The sequence below is a fragment of the Somniosus microcephalus genome, chromosome 3, assembly GCF_052327205.1.
Source record: "Somniosus microcephalus isolate GS21.2 chromosome 3, FLI_Smic_1.0, whole genome shotgun sequence".
NCBI lineage: Eukaryota > Metazoa > Chordata > Chondrichthyes > Squaliformes > Somniosidae > Somniosus > Somniosus microcephalus.
This window is the reverse complement of record NC_140989.1, coordinates 147722182-147741940: the sequence shown is the minus strand read 5'-3', so window position 1 is coordinate 147741940 and position 19759 is coordinate 147722182. Positions and strand designations below refer to the sequence as shown.

The 19759-nt window shown below is 47.0% G+C and overlaps 1 protein-coding gene across 1 annotated transcript; it reads left to right on the top strand.

The window, feature by feature from the left end:
* Nucleotides 1–780: 780 nt before the first annotated feature.
* LOC147121462 (shieldin complex subunit 1-like) lies at nucleotides 781–4182 on the top strand. The gene has a single exon (XM_085981728.1). It carries the CDS (start codon nucleotides 943–945, stop codon nucleotides 1375–1377), a length of 435 nt encoding a protein of 144 aa, XP_085837854.1. The 5' UTR covers nucleotides 781–942; the 3' UTR covers nucleotides 1378–4182.
* Nucleotides 4183–19759: the final 15577 nt, after the last annotated feature.

Genomic DNA, 19759 nt, shown 5'->3' with positions numbered 1-19759 from the left:
TAGAAGCTACATCATTACATAAATTTAAAACAGAAATAGACAGTTTCCTAGAAGTAAAGGGAATTAAGGGTTACGGGGAGCGGGCAGGAATTTGGACATGAGTCTAGGTTCGGATCGGACATGGCCCTGTGGGTAGCGGAGCGGGCCCAGGGGCCATGTAGCCTGATCCTGCTCCTATTTCGTGTGTCTAATTCTGTTAGATTCAGGAGATGGTTCTGTGATAGTAGGTTGGCGGTTAGGATCAGATCAGCCATGATCTTATTGAATGGCGGAGCAGGCTCGAGGGGCCGATTGGCCTACTCCTGCTCCTATTTCTTATGTTCTTATGTTCTTATGAATGTGAATTTTTATTTCCATTAATCTAAATTTCATTGAATTTTATCCATTTAGGTGACAAGTTCGTCATTTATCTCAGTTGTGCATATATTCACTGGTGTTTTTTATATGATAATACTGGCCAGAGACTGGTATAATTTGTCAGTTCAACGGAAAATATTGTGATGGGACAAAATTGATTTTTCGTAAAGAACTTTTATGAGTAGGAAGTGTGATACATCCTGGTTATCAAAAATTTCAGTGTCGTCCTTATTAATTCAAAAATGAGGATAAGAGTATATTTAAATATGGCATGTTAAATAATCCATTCAGATTTGGCAGGAGTCCTTAAAGGACATTTACTCTTAGTGTTTGTCATGGAGTGCTACGTGTTTCTATTTCTCCATACAGTTATATTCCAATGCTAAAGTCATTGTAAAGTATTTTTTAAATGTCTTAATTGAGTATAAACATAATTATTTTACATTGGTATCTTTTAATGTGGTTAATCAAATGATAAAGTAAAGTTGATAATGGTAATTATATTGTTAAGTGAGCTTCCACTTGCTCATATCACTACTCATTGTTGTTAATGTGACCTAACAAAAATGAAGACTGTTAATTATAATGTCTTCAGCAGATTCAGACCACCCAATCTCTGAAGATGCCATCTCCTCTGTTGGAATTGCAGAGTTGCATCCAAGCAATGAAGATGAGCACGGATGTACCAACATTGCACAGACAATGGAAGATTTTTTTAAAGATGCAGGGCAAAGGAAACTGGTGGAGTCTAACCCTGTCTCTGAACAAATTGCACATCTGCTGACCTCAAAAATTTCACAACTGAAAGAAGAGAGAGGTGGCCAGTATCTCCTGCGAAGCTTCCAAATGGCCCTGGTTCTGTTTAATAGACATGGTGCTAACATTTTCAAGAAAGGCACATTCTTAAAATTTCCTTTCTCCTCCTCTGTCAATTCTGTAGTCGATTCTGCAGAATTCAACCCTTTGCCTGGACTCTCAAAGGATGTCGTCAATTTTATTCTACAGGAGATTTCAAAGTGAACAAATACAAATGATATAGAAAATATCTTTTGCCACCTGCCAGTTGCAGAAGGCCCGAAACCAACCTTTCCTCTAGCTTTTGTAGTAATGTTATTTTTAATTGTTGTTTCTCAATATAAACAAAGATACTCACCAATTATATTTTCGAACAATTATAGCTTAAGGATTACTGTCAATAGTAGTTGCAAATAAACACTTAATGCATTTGTATGAAATTCATCAGATTTCTACTTTAGTGGAAGCATTAATCTATTTAAAATAAACAGGTTAGTGCCTCCATTAAAATAGCAGAGGGATAGTATACAAATGGTTTAAGCGTTTGACCCCAAATATAGCCAAGAATGATTTCTAGGCTTATATTTTAAAATATATGATTGATTTTAACTAAGAATTCTATCATCTCTAAAACATATGAATTCATAATTCTAGGAGTTTATCCTATCTACAATATATGAATTAATGACTTTGTGTTGTAACTGTGGAGCAATTGCTATGAAAATATATACCAATGCTTTTAAATGCTTACTATTTTATTACATTTTCAGTGAAAACAACCAAACCCTACTAGGTAATTAATTTGGCAAACTGAAGAAGAAAGACTAATCCAACAAGAGCCATGTAGCAAACTATAAACCCGCTACTGGCCTCTTGGCCTCTTGGCCTCTTGGTCATGATATGCAGGCTAGGAGGGCATCACTTATGAAAAGGAAAAAATTGCATTAAAATGGAGTCAAAGATTGTTTTATTTATTGTTGTATTTTGGATGAAATACAGTACTCAGACTATTGAAAGGCGGATACGTGAAAAATTATATTCTTTACTGAATCACAAAATAGATTTTTTCTCTCGATGTTAGATCAACTGAGTAGATTAAACCAGATTATATAGATTCCAAGGCTAGAGATAAATCAACTTGCTGGTTTTATTAATACTGACAGAAAGTACAAGCAAGTTTATACGGCTATATACTTACAAGTAGGATATCCATCAGGGTCTGATTTATTTCCAATCTAGGTTAGATCTCAGCACTGAATACCTAATAACTGCTGAAAACAGTTCATATTTATACACCTCAAAGACAGTTCGTAAGTAAAGTCAGATGACTTGCTCTGAAACTATCTAGTCTGAGATTATTGTCATGTGATCCTTATGTGTCATATGCTATTACACCAGTAGATGGCAGTGTTGCACCACATTAATTCAACAGCAACAACTTGTATTGAAATAGCAAAATGGTGCTTCACAGGAGCGTTATCAAACAAAGTTTGACACTGAGCCATATAAGGAGATATTAGGGCAGAGCTTGGTCAAAGAGGTAGGTTTTAAGGAGCATCTTAAAGGAGGAAAGAGAGGTAGAGAGGTGGAGAAATTTAGAGAGGGAATTCCAGAGTTTAGGGCCTAGGCAGCTGAAGGCATGGCTGCCAATGGGGGAGTGATTAAAATTGTGAATGCACAAGTGGCCAAAATTGGAGGAGCATAGATATCTTGGGGGTTGTGGGGCTGGAGAAGGTTACAGAGATAGGGAGGGGCGAGGCTATGGAGGGATTTGAAAACAAGGATGAGAATTTTAAAATTGAGGCGTTGCTTAACTGGGAGCCAATGTAAGTCAGCGAGCACAAGGTTGATGGGTGAATGGGACTTGGTGCAAGTTAGGACATGGGCAACAGAGTTTAGGATGACCTCAAGTTTACGGAGAGTGAAAGATGGGAGGCCAGCCAGGAGTGCGTTGGAATAGTCAAGTCTAGAGGCAACAAAGGCAACAGAGGTTTTCAGCAGCTGAGGCATCATTGTCAGTAGGATGTGGAAGACATTTCTTACCAGTAAAAGATCAAACAATTTGGCATAGTTAGAAACATTACACTCTTTCCAAGATAATAGTAAGCTAACCCAGACATGTTAGGGTAGATTTTGATTTTGTGCGATAGTGTAAAATGGATGATGGCGAATTGGTAACCCGTTTTATATCTCTGAAGTATTTTTATTTCCATTGAAGGCAAAATCACGTGACTCTTTCTCCCTCTACTCTTTGATTATTGGCAGGAAGTGGAAAGATGAGGCCACTGACTCCTTCCCTTCTCGGTGATTTGCCAGTAGGCCTGTCAACCTAACTGATTGCGATCTCTCCCAAGTGTATATTCTCAGCAGACACCTTATGCTGGAAACATCCTGACTGTAATACGTGTGAATGCTCACTGGAATCTCTAAACTAACTTTCATTGGCCAAAATACTCTGGCTCAGATCCAAATCTGCATTTCCCATCTCTGCTGTTCTGTGAATTTAGCCCCTCGAGAGCTATATTTAACTTAATAGGAGCAATTTTGACATTAATTACGCCCTGCTGTCCCTGTGCTGGCATAATTAGAAATCCCAAAATGTGGCCTTGCATTATAACCAGCCATCCGAGATGTACAAAAGTAACATAGCTGACGGACCATTTAATTCTTCCTCCTTCCCTTTGGGGATACTTCTGACCTCTCCTCGCCTTAATAGCACAGTTGAAGATTTGAAGCTCGGCACAAGGGAATCATGGCTGCGAATCCGTGTCTTAACACTCTGAGTACAGTGAGGTGGAGCTGCAGTACGCCGTCTCACTAGGCTGCCTACCTGCCTTGAACCTGCTGAAAATCCAGGAGTTAAAATGGTGGTGGGCCTTATGTCTTTAGAAAAAATTGTAATATGTAGTATATTTTTCGCTAAATCAGCTCCAAAGATGTGCCGTGTACAATTAATGACCGAATGTTTTCAATTTTCTTTCACAGACTTGTTATAAATTGTACATCAATAATTAAAAATAATAAGCTGAAGTTTTTATGAACTGATACATGAAACCTCTAAATAGAGCCACTGAGCCACGCTGCCACACATGAACACTGGTAAAGTCACCTACATTCAGCAGATAACTTTTTAAACTTTTTTTCCCCTCCTAGCTGTAACTTCATCCTTACTTATGCTGGAATCCTGGGCATTGGTGACTGTCAGCCAGTTTACAACTGCTCCTCCACCACACCCTGTCTATTCCTCAGTTTTCTCACGTCAGGGACATTAATTCTTCAAAATCACTTTAAATGGGCACTGTGCGAAAGGGAAGGCTTTTTTTGGCATGTTCTTTATTGTTGAGGGGGAAAAGAGAAGCACCAGAAGAGCTTCCACATCATTTTCTTCACAATAATGTCACAGGCAAGTGATGCATTGCCACATAATGGCTAGAGTACAACAACAACACAGCAGCTTGCATTTATATGTACCTGGGGTTTAATTCAAAACAAGTAAGTAGTTACTTCATTTGTTTGTGAACAGAAGGAAGGAAAGTTTTGCTGAAAACTTTTTCACTGCATCCTTTATTGGCCATTGTTTCAACCAATTGGAAGAAGGGTTATGAGTACAGCTGAATTATATAAGAGACCGCTGAAGCTATCTGACATGACTTTTAGTCATCTAAAGCGAAGACCACAGATGACGATAACTCACCCGCAGTCAAAGTGGGTGGATTTTGGTAACTAGCTTCATTTCATAGGTTGTAACTGAAGGATTAAGATGTGACAATTTGGGGGTGATTTTCCCACTGGAGGCGGGTTGGAGGCGGGTTTTGGTTCAGGTGGGTTCGAAACCCGCCTCCACTGGCTGTTTTCAAAAAATTGCGATTTTCTCCTGATTAGCCACTTGATTTCAGAGATGTGGGTTGCCCTGGGCCAATTAGTGTTTTGGGACTGAAACTCGCCTCTGCTGACATCACTTTTCCAGTCTATTTTAAGGGCTTCTTGCTGCCTTAGATCATTCCACAGGATTTCTGACGATGCTGCAACATATTCTGAGAAACCACTATGTCCAATTCCAAGTCAAGGGCCTCCCAAGGCTCTCGGATGAGGCGCTGCAAATGTTGTTTGAGGGGTGGCAGCTAGCAGGGAGGTCCTCTTCCACTCACCTGGGAGAAAGAGGCCTCCCAAAGAAACCAAGGCTGTGTGGGTCCAGCTGGCAAGGGATATAACCTCCAGGTCTGTGTGCAGATTGGGAGAATGTTTATGTGTATTGATGAAATGCCATCCCTGTTGGAAAGCATTAAAATGATTTGATGCCAAAATGTTGGTATTATGGCATCTGTTCTTTCGCCTTAGACAGCTCCACATTGCGGGCTCCGCAACACTTGCATTGTCAGGCTGATGGCCAGAGTGAAAGGAGGCCAGAGAGTCATGTCCATTGTCAATGATGTCTTAAGATGGAGCCAAGGACATGTGCCAACTTGGGCAACCTATGTAAATCTGGCCAGGATAAGTTCATCCCTTGCATCACGGGCAATCATGTGCTCACGTGCTGCCACTGCTGCTGGTCGATACACCGGTGCTCTGACCTCCTCCTGCTCCTCCTCCTCCTCCTGCTCCTCCTCCTCATCCTCATCCTCATCTGAGGTCCATGTTGAAAGAAAATGAATGGTTCCCATGCTGCTTGCAGATGCCTCCGTTGGGGAAGCGCTCATTGCAAGCGGGGAGAGGGTCTTCCAAGGAGGTCCCACAGTTGATAGATTCAAGAGCACGGGAGGCCGAGGACAGCGGACCTGAAAGGAGTCGGCAGCACCGGAGAAGGCAGAGGATCAATCAGAGCAGCTGAAGGCAGTTAATTAGGGAAACTAGGCCTATAAAAACAGGATTCGCAGTGCGATCTGCACTGAGTGTGGCTTGAACAGAGTGCTGAGAGTTGGGTGATTGAGGGAGTTAGGTGGGTGAGGAGTGGAAGGAGGAGCTCCCTTGCTTCACCTTTGCTTTCCCTAACTTTTCACTCTGTAGGAATTGATTCTTACTTTACACCCAGGAAAGAGTCCGAGAGTGGGAGCAGTCAAACAACAACAACTGCAAAACTGCTAAAGTGACGTCACAATCCGGGAAGGAGCTGATTGGTAAGTAGGACCTGGCGAGTATTTCTACAGTCCAGTCGTTAAAGTAAAAGTAAGGTCTCTAGTTTAAAGTAAGTAGGCCTAGAAATTCGGTTGGTTGCACCAGCGATTAGCGCCTAATGAGCCCGAGATTTGGGGCGCTACCCAATGTTCGGGCGGGCGCAATGAGGATAGCGACAACTCCCATATTGACTATCCATTTAGCGCCTGTGTTAACTGTTAGCGCGCGCCCGCGTGCGCAGGCAGATCATGACATCATTTCAGTGGGCAACGCCCTTTTGGCGCCCCTGACCGGATATTCGGTGGCGCCCGGAACCTTTCCGCCTGGCGCTATTAGTGACAGTTCGAAGGAACGCTCCCAGGCCCTTCTCGGAGTCGAGGGGCGCTATTTAAAGGGGACAGCTCTAGTATAAAAGCTGCAGCCACTTGGCCTGTTCATTCTGATCGTTGCTGGAGAGAGTTGGTGAGCTACTGTTGCACAGGATTTGTCGGATTTAGCCTTCGAATACTTGGGACCTTCAGCCCTGTCCGGAGCAGTTGGAGCGCTAGACATTATAGCGTGTTGCCCGTCTGGCATAGCAATGGGAGCTGCTTTGGAGGGGAAGGTCCTCATGGCCGGACACTTTGAAGGGGCACAGAGACGGTGGGAGAGAGGGCCGGGATTGGCCAGAAGGAGGAGGGGCAATGGAGGTCGGCCACTCCGAAGATACGCTGCGAGGGTTTTCAGGCAGCAGGTGTCATACCTTACCATGTCGGAGGAGTAGTGTCTGCGAAGGCTCCGATTTGGTAAGGAGGTTGTGACTGAGCTGTGCCACCTGCTTGCTGAGGATCTGCAGCCGCGTCTACGGTGCAGGACCTCTCTGTTGGTGGCCGTCAAAGTGACTGTTGCCCTCAACTTTTACGCCACCGGATCCTTTCAGTCAGCCACTGGGGACATAGCGAATATATCACAATTTGCAGTGCATTGTTGCATCCGGCAAGTGACAGCTGCCCTCTGTAGAAGAAGGCGTCAATTAATCACCTTCCCTCTGACCCTGGAGAAGCAGGCGGAGCGCGCGCAGGGCTTCGCTGCTATTGCGGACTTCCCCATGGTGCATGGGGCCATTGATTGCACACACGTGGCTTTGCGGGCGCCATTACTGAATCCTCAGGCGTTCCGCAACCGCAAGGGGTTCTGTTATGTATTGTGTGTTCCATTGTGTGTTCTCCTCCCACCTGTGGTGGCGCTGTCACAGGAGATAAATGGTTGGGTGTTCTCTGTTAAGTTTTAGCTCTCTTTGTTCGGAACTTTCCAGAACTTCCTTTCCTTCCAATAAAGCACTTCATGTTTGAATCTCTGAGTTCTGAGTCCTAAATTGTGTCTAGGTAGAAAGGTACCGACACAACAAGTGGCAACGAGGAGCGGATGAATCTGCGTACGTTACGGGTGCAGTGAGTAAACAGAAAATTTAATTTGAAACGTGAGATGGCTACGATATTAGGAAACATCGGTGATTTTGATGAAAATGTGGAGCAATGGAGCGCATATACGGAACGTTTTGACTATTTTGTATTGGCGAATGCGATGGCAAATGAAAAGGTTGTGCCTACCTTTTTGAGTGTAATCGGGCCGAAAACTTTCAATTTACTTCGCAGCCTCGTGCAGCCAGATAAGCCAGGAACTAAAACATATAAGCAACTAGTGGAAATTCTTGGAGCACATTTTTCACCAAAACCTCTGGTTATTGCTGAGAGATTTTGATTTCACAAACGGAATCAAGAGGAGGGGGAATCAGTGACGATGTTTATTGCTGCTTTAAAAAGGTTGTCGGAACACTGCCAGTTCAAGGAGGTGCTGAATGACACCATTAGAGACAGACTTGTGTGTGGTCTGCAAAATGCAGCCACACAGAAGCGCCTTCTTACTGAGGACAACCTTACTCTTGAAAAGGCCATTGAAGTTAGTGTCTCCATGGAGATGGCGGAAAAGGAGGCTCACCAGTTGAGTTCAACAGGGAGAGTTCACAAGGTGTCGTCTGAGCCTAAAGGTGCGCGGAACGGCACATGTTACCGTTGTGGGAAAACGGGCCATCGCGCTAATGACTGCTGGTGTACGGAGCTGGAATGCCGAAATTGTGGCAAAAAGGGTCACATTGAACGTGCCTGTAGAGGTAAAAAAAGAACAGACAGAGCTGGGAAGCATGGAAGCAAAATGTCTGTATTTGGACAAGAGAGGAAAAAGAGTGTTCATTCAGTGCAGTATGATGGAACAAGCAAAACAGAGGGGAGCGACACCTCTGAGGAGGAAGAGGTGCACATACTGACGGTTGCAGGTGGTTCAAATGGCTACTGGGTGTCACCACTGGTGGAGGGACAATCAGTGCGGATGGAGGTGGACACAGGCACGGCTGTGTCCCTTGTTTCAGACACTGTCTACAACAAAATGCTAAAGCATCTTACCCTTCAGCCAACAAACATTGTGCTAAAGACGTATACCGGCGAACCTGTGGCCTTGAGAGGCATCATTGAGGTGACAGTTAAATTGAACGGACAGACTGCAAAACTGCCACTATATGTGGTAAAGGGAAATTACCCATCGCTACTGGGACGTGCGTGGCTAGAGAAAATCACGCTGGACTGGCCTGCAGTCCGCATGATGTCAAAAGGGGAGTCAGGTCTGACTGCAGTGTTAAACAAACATGCAGAACTCTTCAATGGGGAACTTGGGAGCATGAAAAAGATCAGCGTGAGACTGGACATTAAACCTGACAGCAAGCCGAAGTTTCACAAAGCCTGACCTGTACCCTATGCAATTAGGCCAAAAGTTGAGGCTAACTTGGAGGCCTTAGTCGAGAATGGAGTCCTGGAGCCTGTGAGCATGAGCAAATGGGCCACACCCATTGTTCCTGTCCTGAAAAAGGATGGATCTGTTCAAATCTGCGGGGATTTTAAAGTGACTATTAACCCGGTGCTGTCTGTGGAACAGTACCCTCTTCCCCTCATTGATGATCTTTTTACGGGCCTGGCCGGAGGGCAAAAGTTCAGCAAAATAGACTTATGCCAGGCTTATCTACAAATGCATGTCGATGACAAATCAAAGGAGCTGCTGACAATTGTGACACACAAGGGGCTATACAGGTATTGCCGCCTTCCGTTTGGAATTACGTCGGCCCCTGCTCTATTCCAAAAGGCAATGGATCAGATTTTGAGTGGACTGCCAGGAGTCCAGTGCTACCTGGACGACATCCTTGTCACTGGGACAAATGAGGAGGATCATCTTCTGAACTTGGATGCGACACTACAACGACTGAAAGAGTACGGACTCAGAGTTCGTAAAGACAAAGGTGAATTCTTTCAGTCTTCAGTTGAGTACCTGGGGCATGTGATTGACGCTACTGGCCTGCATAAGGCGCCGCCAAAGGTCAAGGCGATCGTGGAGGCCCCAGCACCCCAGAATGTGAGCCAGTTACGTTCATTTCTGGGGCTACTTAACTACTATGGGAAGTTTATTCCAGACTTAGCAACATTGCTGAAGCCGTTACATCAGTTGTTATGTCAAGGCAAAACATGGAAATGGACTGAACTGTGCAACGAAGCTTTCGCCCAAGCAAAGAAAGCATTGCTGAATTCGGAGGTCCTGACACACTTCGACCCAAAGCTACCCGTGCAGCTAGCATGTGATGCATCACCATATGGTGTGGGAGCAGTCATATCCCACATCATGCCTTCGGGTGAAGAGAAACCTATCGCCTTCGCATCACGCACCTTGAACAAGGCCAAGAGTAACTATGCGCAGATTGAGCGCGAGGCCTTGGGAATCGTTTTTGGAATTCGAAAATTTCATCAGTACCCGTTTGGGAGAAGGTCCACACTCCTGACGGACCACCATCCATTGACTTCAATCTTCGGGCCCCACACCGGAATTCCGTCTCTCGCTGCAAGCAGGATGCAAAGGTGGGCTTTACTGTTGTCAGGACACACATACGACATCAAATATCGCAAATCAGACTTGCACGGCAATGCAGACGGTCTCTCGAGGCTACCCTTGCCTGTTACTCCCCCAGAGCCTCGTCAGATAGACATCTTCTACTTTAGCCAAGTGGAGGGAGCACCTGTCGCTGCAGTTCAGGTGCGAAGATACACCCGCAACGATCCAGTCCTGTCTGAGGTAATGGACGATGTCATTCGAGGGAGAGCTATAGGAGATTCTCCTAGTTTGAAACCTTACGTTTCAAAAAGAAATGAGCTCTCCGTCCAGGCAGGTTGTCTTCTTTGGGGACGCCGTGTCATCATTCTGCCACCTCTGAGGGAACCTATACTGCAACAACTTCATACAGGCCACAGTGGGATGGTTCGGATGAAGGAAATGGCAAGAAGCTACTTCTGGTGGCCAGGTCTCGATGGGAATATTGAGGAGAAAGCCAAAACATGTTCCCCATGTCAAAGGGTCCGGAATGTTCCACAGCTGGCAACCCTACACCCCTGGGATTGGCCTGCAGAAGTGTGGCAGTGAGTACATGTGGACTTCGCCGGTCCTTTCGAAGGGAAGATGTTTATGGTGGTTGTGGACGCTCGTAGCAAGTGGCCAGAGGTCGCTGTGATGAGGTCTACCACGGCAGAGAAAACAATTGAGAAACTTGGTGAGATGTTCAGCCGTTATGGCTCACCAGAACAACTTGTAAGTGACAACGGTCCACAATTTGTATCACAGGAGTTTGCAACCTTCCTGCATGTGAATGGTGTCCAACACATCAGGTCTGCGCCCTATCATCCCTCTACTAACGGCCAGGCAGAAAGGTTTGTGCAAACTTTGAAGCACGCCTTGAAGGCATCGCAAGGTCAGGGCTCAATCCACCAACGTCTGAACAGCTTCCTGTTGTCCTACAGGAACGAGCCGCATGCCACAACCAAAACTTCCCCCGCTTCGCTCATGATGAAGAGGCAGTTGCGGACAAGTTTTGACTTACTCAAACCTCCAAGGGCAGAACAGGTTGTCCATTGTCAACAACAAGCTCAAGTTGAAAAGAGAGAGAAAAGAGCCAAGGAGACACGGTTTCATCCGGGAGAGCACGTCCTAGCTCAAAACTACAACACTGGACCGAAATGGGTTCCTGCTACGGTGATCGCGCAGACGGGCCCTGTGTCTTACACGGTTGAGACTGCTGAGGACGTCGTCTGGAGAAGACACACAGATCAACTGTTGCTAGGAGCAGAGACAGCCACAGAGGCTCCAACGGCTGGTTGGCCTGAACTGTTTCCGGATGATACTGCAAACCAGCATCCTTTGCCACAGTGCTCTTCTCCAACACAGGAAGTCAAAGAGACGGTTCCACCTGTGCAAACTCCTGACTTTCAACTGACACAGGCACCTTCTCCATCCAGGCCTGTGTCAATGCCTACTGCTGTGGAAGCCAGCGATGACCGCCGGTATCCTGTCAGAGAGCGGCGGCCTCCAAGACGCTTGGATCTGTAGGCTTAGTGACTTACCCACAAGACTGGGGCAGAATAAACCCCAGGGTAAAGTCAGGGTTTGAGGCAGTCTACCTCTACCCTAGGTTCGTTGAGTGCATTGAAAGTAACTTACCTGTTGAGGAATAATGTGGACCTTCCATTTAAGAGGGGAGGAAATGTTATGTATTGTGTGTTCTATTGTGTGTTCTCCTCCCACCTGTGGTGGCGCTGTCACAGGAGATAAATGGTTGGGTGTTCTCTGTTAAGTTTTAGCTCTCTTTGTTCGGAACTTTCCAGAACTTCCTTTCCTTCCAATAAAGCACTTCATGTTTGAATCTCTGAGTTCTGAGTCCTAAATTGTGTCTAGGTAGAAAGGTACCGACACAACAGGTTCCACTCCCTCAATGTCCAGCTGGTCTGTGACCACCGCCAGATGATCATGGCAGTCAACGCGCAATTCCCTGGGAGCAGTCACGATACATTCATCCTGCAGCAGACCTCAGTTTCTGACCTTTTTGAGGGGCCGGCTCACCCACGAGGCTGGCTTCTTGGCGACAAGGGCTATCCTCTCTGCCCATGGCTCATGACCCCACTCCGTTTGCCCGCCACCCCGGCAGAAGAGCTTTACAATAGCAGCCATCAGGCAACCAGTAACATTGTGGAGCACACTATTGGTGTGCTCAAACAGCATTTCCGCTGTCTAGACCATTCGGGGGGAGCCCTGCAGTACTCGCCGGAGCAAGTGGGGTGCATCGTCGTCGTCTGCTGCATGCTCCACAACTTGGCCATTCGACGAACCAGGCCAATGCCAGCTGCCCCTCAAGGTCCAGCAGAGCAGGCACACGAGGAGGAGGAGGAGGAGGAGGAAGAGCAGGCGGACGAGGAGGAGGAGGAGGAGCATGCGGACGAGGAGGAGGAGGAGGAAGATGGGAGGGCTCCTGAAACTGGAAGGGCCGTCCGTCAGAGGCTCATAAGGACTCGGTTCGAGGACCCTCTGACGGAATGATGGGTCTCATTCGTCCTGCGCACTTCTGATCATTCAAAGCCTATGAAGGCCACCATGAGTGTAAATAGTTACGAGTACCATTGTAAATTTAAAAAAATCTTTATTTTCAACAAAGTGCTTCCTTCCAGCATAACAACATCATGTCAACAGAAACCATAACGAACAAAATAACAGTTAACTCTCTGGCAAAGCCACAAAACTAAACAAACCATCACCAACAATCAGAACAGGTGAGAGTGTCCTTGAATTTGGGGAAAGAAACATCTCAGCACCTCCCTCTACTGCTGGCCCCTTGATGGAGACCAACTTCTCTTTCGCGGTCGGCCCCTTCCCTCCCTGCTGCTCCTCCATAGTTGAACCCCAGTGGCGGCGTCAAGGATGGGGGATGCCCGGTGACTGTCTGCAAGCGCAGAAGCCCCTGATGGACGGCCTGGACGACCTCTGGGCTTGGAGGGTGCGGAGGCTGGCTGCTTGATCTGGGCATGGCTGGAAGCAGTGTGCACTGCAGGTGGTGGCAGCTGCACTGCAGACGTTCCAGCGGTGGCCTGAGCAATGGTCACCTGCCGAGAGAGGACACCTGCACCATGGTCGGACGACACACTGGCTCTCGGAGGGGACTGGCTCGGCTCCACCGCCACAAGCGACTGCTCCACTGATTCCTGGCCTCGTGTGGTACTGGAAGGGCCCGGGGTGATCCTAGCTGATGCACATAGGGTGGCAGCAGTGAGAGTTCGCATTGCCTCAATCTGGGTCTGGACGAGGCCAGCAAGTGACCGCGTGGCAGCAGTGAGGGCCTGTGTGGCAGGTGCCAGTGCTTCGGAGAAGCCCTGGACAGTTCTCTCCATTGCTTCGGACAAGGCCGGAGCAGTCCGTTCCACTGCCTCGGACAAGCCCTGGACAGACCTTTCCAGGGATTGTCCGAAGCTCTGAACAGTCCATTCCATAGCGGCCTCGAAGCCCTGGACAGTCCTCTCCATTGCTGCCCCAAAGCCCTGGACAGTCCTCTCCATTGCAGCGCCAAAGTCCAGCACACTCTTTGTCAGTGTTTCTATCGACTGAGGCATCCTCCCCACTGCAGCCATAAGCTCAGTGTGCCTGAGCCGGGCCTAGGTGCTCATTTCAGCCAGGCTACGCACCTCCTCTGCACTCTGTGCAGCAGTCATCGCTCCCTGCCTCGCCCTCCAGGGAGCCGGTGCCCGAACTTGCCTACCCCCCTTGCGTTGATGCAGGCCGCTTGTTCCGGCAACTGGCTCCTCATCAGAGCTCCCCCCCCTCCCCTCCAGGGAGCTACTATCCCCAGTCTGCAGATGTGTTGGCTCCCCTGCGGCTGGAACGGATGGTGCGGCTTCCTCCTGATCCTCGCCTCCGGAGCCACTGGCACTGGCAGCTTCAGGACCTGGATCCCGAGCTGGTGATGCAGCATCTGAAAGCAGGGAGGTGGAAGAGTGGCTTTAGCAAAAGGACAGGTTGGCAGCAAGGCATGCCAGATTGCGGCAAGGCTATGACATAGCTCCACAGTGAGAAAGCATGCTGGCGGGGGGACCAAGTGGAAGGAGACAGCTGAAAAAGGTGAGATCCTTACCATCGCTGTCGACAATGGGGTCGGCAGCTGCAGTGGTAACAGGACCACTCAGACGTCCTCCAAGAATCTGGTGCACTCTCTCCTCGAGATCCGTCAGAGTGACCACTTGTGGAGGTCCTCCACCGGTTTGAAGCTGGTCCTTGCGAATCGTCGCCAGCTTGGACTGCAGGGGAAAGAAGGGGAAGTTCTGTTACATGATGCCCTGAGTGATCACCTCATGCCCCCCATGGTGCAAGAGCCCTTACATGATGCCCTGAGTGATCACCTCATGCCCCCCATGGTGCAAGAGCCCTTACATGATGCCCTGAGTGATCATCAATGCCCCCCATGGTGCAAGAGCCCTTACATGACGCCTTGAGTCAAATGTGCATGTGTGTGCCCAGAAAGGGCCATGGGTGCTTGCTGACACATGGCCATTGGGGCATCGCGCACCCTGTAGCCATCAAGTCAGGTGCACATGGAGGGAATCAGAAGTTTGCATAAACACCACTCACCCTAACGACCCGAGTGAGGTCGTTGAATTTCTTCCTGCACTGAACAGGGCTCCTGGTCGCCATGCTGCTGGAGTTGACCCTCTGACAAATATCCCGCCAAGCTCGGTGGTAGTCCTTTTGATTCGGCCTCCTGCCATTGTCAGGATAGAGAACATCTCAACGGTGCTCCACTGCGGCCACCAACTGCTCCAGAGCCTCAGTGCTGAAGTGCTCTGCTCTCTGTCTCACCTTCTCCATCTTGACCAAGTTTTTTGCGCCAGAGATGGGCATGCGCCGATTCTGAGGCCTACAGGGCGATGAGTGTGGAAGCTGAGGCTGACTGACCCACCCCTTTAAGAGCCGGCCGGCGCCTGGAAGTCTCGTGGTTATCGGTAATTGAGATCACCTGCGCTGCGCCCGTCCGCGCCGATATTGGGTAGCGCCGGAAGTTTTGCGCCTTAGGAGGCCCGTGCAACATCTGAATTCATGCCTCAATCACCTTTGGGGGTGATGCAACCCAATATTGCGCCAGGCGGCGATAAGTTTCGTCTGGCTATAAACTTTGCGCAGCGCCAGTTCTAACGCCTCAAGCGGGGCTATACCCAATTTCTAGGCCGTAGTGTTTAAACTGAAGTAAGGTCCCTAGTGTATTTAATATTCTTTAATTTAGAGGAAGTAAAGGAAGTAAATTAAGGGTAGGACATGGCAGGGCAACTCGGCAGCATGGAGTGCTTCTCCTGTGCTATGTGGGAAGTTAGGGACACTTTCGTTGTCCAGGGCGAACACGTGTGCAGGAAGTGTCTCCAGCTGCAGCTACTCGAAATCCGCGTTTCGGATCTGGAGCAGCGGCTGGAGTCACTGTGGAGCATCTGTGAAGCTGAGATCTACGTGGATAGCACAATTAACGAGGTGGCAGGTAAAGAGTGCACAGTCAGAAAGGGAATGGGTGACCATCTGGCAGAGTAAAAGAACTAGAAATAGTAGATGCATTGCTGGTCATCTTCCAAAATTCTATAGACTCTGGAACAGTTCCCATGGGTTGGAGAGTAGCTAATGTTACCCCACTATTCAAAAAAAGTGGTAGAGAGAAAACAGGGAATTATAGACCGGTAAGCCTGACATCGATAGTGGGGAAAATGCTAGAGTCCATTATAAAAGATGTAATAGCAGAGCTCTTGGAAAACAGTGACAGGATCGGACAAAGTCAACATGGATTTACAAAAGGTAACTCGTGCTTGACTAATCTACTGGAATTTTTTGAGGATGTAGCTGGTAGAATAGATAAGGGAGAACCAGTGGATGTGGTGTATTTGGACTTTCAGAAGGCTTTCGATAAGGTCCCGCATAAGAGATTAGCGTGTAAAGTTAAGGCACATGGGATTGGGTGCAAGGTACTGACTTGGATAGAGAACTGGTTGGCAGACAGGAAGCAAAGAGTTGGAATAAACGGGTCTTTTTCCGAGTGGCAGGCAGTGACTAGTGGGGTACCGCAGTGATCGGTCCTAGGACCCCAGCTATTCACAATATATATTAAAGATCTAGCCGAGGGAACTAGATGTAATATCTCCAAGTTTGCAGATGACACAAAGCTTGGTGGACGTGTGTGCTGTGAGGAGGATGCCGAGAAACTCCAGTATGATTTCGACAGGTTGGGTTATTGGGCAGATGCATGGCAGATGCAGTATAATGTGGATAAATGCGAGGTTATCCACTTTGGTGGCAAAAACAGGAAGGCAGATTATTATCTGAATGGCAATAGATTGGGAGAAGGGGAAGTGCAACGAGACTTGGGTGTCCTTGTGCACCAGTCGCTGAAGGTAAGCATGCAGGTGCAGCAGGCAGTTAAGAAGGCAACTGGTATGTTGGCCTTCGTAGCGAGAGGGTTCGAGTACAGGAACAAGGATGTATTGCTGCAGTTGTACAGGGCCTTGGTGAGATCACATCTTGAGTATTGTGTGCAGTTTTGGTCGCCTTACCTGAGGAAGGATGTTCTTGCCATGGAGGGAGTGCAGCGAAGATTCACCAGACTGATACCGTGATGGCAGGACTGACGTATGAGGAGAGATTGGGTCGATTGGGCTTATACTCGCTGGAGTTTAGAAGAATGAGAGGGGATCTCATTGAAACTTATAAAATTCTAACAGGACTAGACAGACTAGATGCAGGAAGGATGTTCCCGATGGCGGGGGAGTCCAGAACCAGGGGTCACAGTCTAAGGATAAGGGGTAAGCCATTTAGGACAGAGATGAGGAGGAATTTCTTCACCCAGAGAGTGGTGAACCTGTGGAATTCTCTACCACAGAAGGCAGTTGAGGCCAATTCATTAAATATATTCAAGAAGGAGTTAGATATATGTCTTAAGGCTAAAGGGATCAAGGGATATGGGGAGAAAGCAGGGACAGGGTACTGAATTTGGATGATCAGCCATGATCTCATTAAATGGCGGAGCAGGCTCGAGGGGCCGGATGGCCTACTCCTGCTCCTATCTTCTATGTTTCTATGTAACTAGGAAGGTAGCGCAGGAGTCCCCTGGGTCCATCTCCCTCTCCAACAGATTTTCCGTTTTGGATACTGCTGGGGGAGATGGTTTCTCAGGGGAATGCAGCAAGAGCCAAGTCCGTGGCACTATGAGTGGCTCAGCTGCACAGGAGAGGAGGAAAAAGAATGGGAGAGCAATAGTGATAGGGGATTCTATCGTAAGGGGAACAGATAGACGTTTCTGTGGCCGCAGACATGACTCCAGGATGGTATGTTACCTCCCTGGGGCATTCTGAAGGGGGAGGGTGAACAGCCAGAGGTCGTGGTCCATATCGCTACCATCGACATAGGTAGAAAGAGGGACAAGGTCCTGCAAGCAGAATATAGGGAGCTAGGAAATAAATTAAAAAGCAGGACCTCAAAGGTAGTAATCTCAGGATTACTCCCAGTGCCACGTGCTAGTGAGAGCAGAAATAGGAGAATAGAACAAATGAATGCATGGCTGGAGAGATGGGAGGGAGGGATTTAAATTCCTGAGCCATTGGGACTGATTCTGGGGAAGGTGGGACCTGTACAAGCTGGACGGATTACACCTCGGCAGAACTGGGACCAATATCCTCGCAGGGGGTTTGCTAGTGCTGTTGGGAAGGATTAAAACTAGCTTGTCAGGGGGCTGGGAACATAAGTGTGGGCCCAGAACGGAGAGAAACAAAGCTGGAAGTGAAAGTTAGAAAAGTAGTCAGCAAAACTAGTAGGGAGCAGGAAACAAAGGCCAACAGTAAAGAGGGTCAAAGTGCAGAAAAATATTAAAACAGGCAAAGTTGAAGGCATTTTATCTAAATGCACGTAGCATTCGCAACAAGGTGGATGAATTAATGGCACAAATAGAAGTAAATGGGTATGATGTAATTGCCATTACAGAGACATGGTTGCAGGGTAACCAAAGCTGGGAGCTGAATGTTCCAGGTTACTCAACATTTAGGAAGGACAGACAAAAAGGAAAAGGAGGTGGCGTAGCGCTGTTAATAAGGGATGAGATTGGTGTGGTAGAGATAAAAGATCTTGGCTTGGCAGATCGTGATGTAGAACTGGAATCAGTTTGGGTGGAGCGAAGAAACAGCAAAGGGCAGAAAACATTGGTGGGAGTTGTGTATAGGCCACCAAACAGTAGTGGTAATGTAGGGCGCAGTATCAATCAAGAAATTAGAAGTGCATATAACAAGGGCAATACAGTAATCATGGGGGACTTTAATCTACATATTGACCGGGCAAATCAAATTACCACTAATGGTGTAGAGGACGAATTCTTGGAATGCATGCGAGATGGTTTCCTGGATCAGTATGTAGAGGAACCAACCAGGGAACAGGCTATTCTGGATCTGGTACTGTGTAATGAGAAAGGGCTAATCAATAATCTTGTGGTAAAGGGGCCTTTAGGGACAAGTGACCATAATATGATTGAATTTTACATTAAGTTTGAGAGTGATGTAGTCCAATCTGAAACTAAGGTCTTCAATCTAAACAGAAGAAACTACAAGGGTATGAGGGACAAGTTGGCCATGGTAGATTGGGAGACTACACTAAAAGGTATGAAGGTGGACATACAATGGCTAACATTCAAGGAAATAATGCATAATTTGCAACAAACATATATTCCTCTGGGGCATAAAAACCCAAAAGGAAAAGTGATCCAACCATGGCTAACAAAAGAAATTAAAGCTAGTATTAAGTCAAAGGAGGAAGCTTATAAAGTTGCCAGAAAAAGCGGTCAGCCTGAGGATTGGGATCTTTTTAGAAATCAGCAAAGGGGGACCAAGAAATTGATAAAGAAAGGGAAAATGGAATATGAGCACAAACTAGCGAAAAATATAAAAACGGATTGTAAAAGCTTCTATAGGTATGTGAAAAGGAAAAGATTGTTGAAGGTAAATGTAGGTCCTTTACAGTCAGAGACAGGAGAATTTATAATGGGAATGAGGAAATGGCAGAGAAATTAAATAAATACTTTGTTTCTGTCTTCACGGAGGAAGACACAAAAAATCCTCCCAGAAATACGAGAAAACCAAGGGTATGGCGAGAATGAGGAACTTAAAGAAATTACTATTAGTTAAAAAACAGTACTAGCAAAATTAATGGGACTAAAAGTCGATAAATCCCAAGGACCGGATGACCTACATCCTAGGGTTTTGAAAGAGGTGGCCATTGGGATAGTGGACACATTGGTTGTCATCTTCCAAAATTCTATAGATTCTGGAATGGTTCCTGCAGATTGGAGGATAGCAAATGTAACCCCGCTATTTAAGAAAGGAGGGAGAGAGAAAATGGGGAAGTACAGACCTGTTAGCCTCACATCAGTAGTTGGGAAAATGCTGGAATCTATTATAAAGGATGCAATAACTGGGCACTGAGAAACTAATAGTAAGATTGGGCAGAGTCAACATGGATTTATGAAAGGGATATCCCGTTTGACAAACCTATTGGAGTTCTTTGAGGATGTAACTAGTGGAGTAGGCAAAGGGGAACCGGT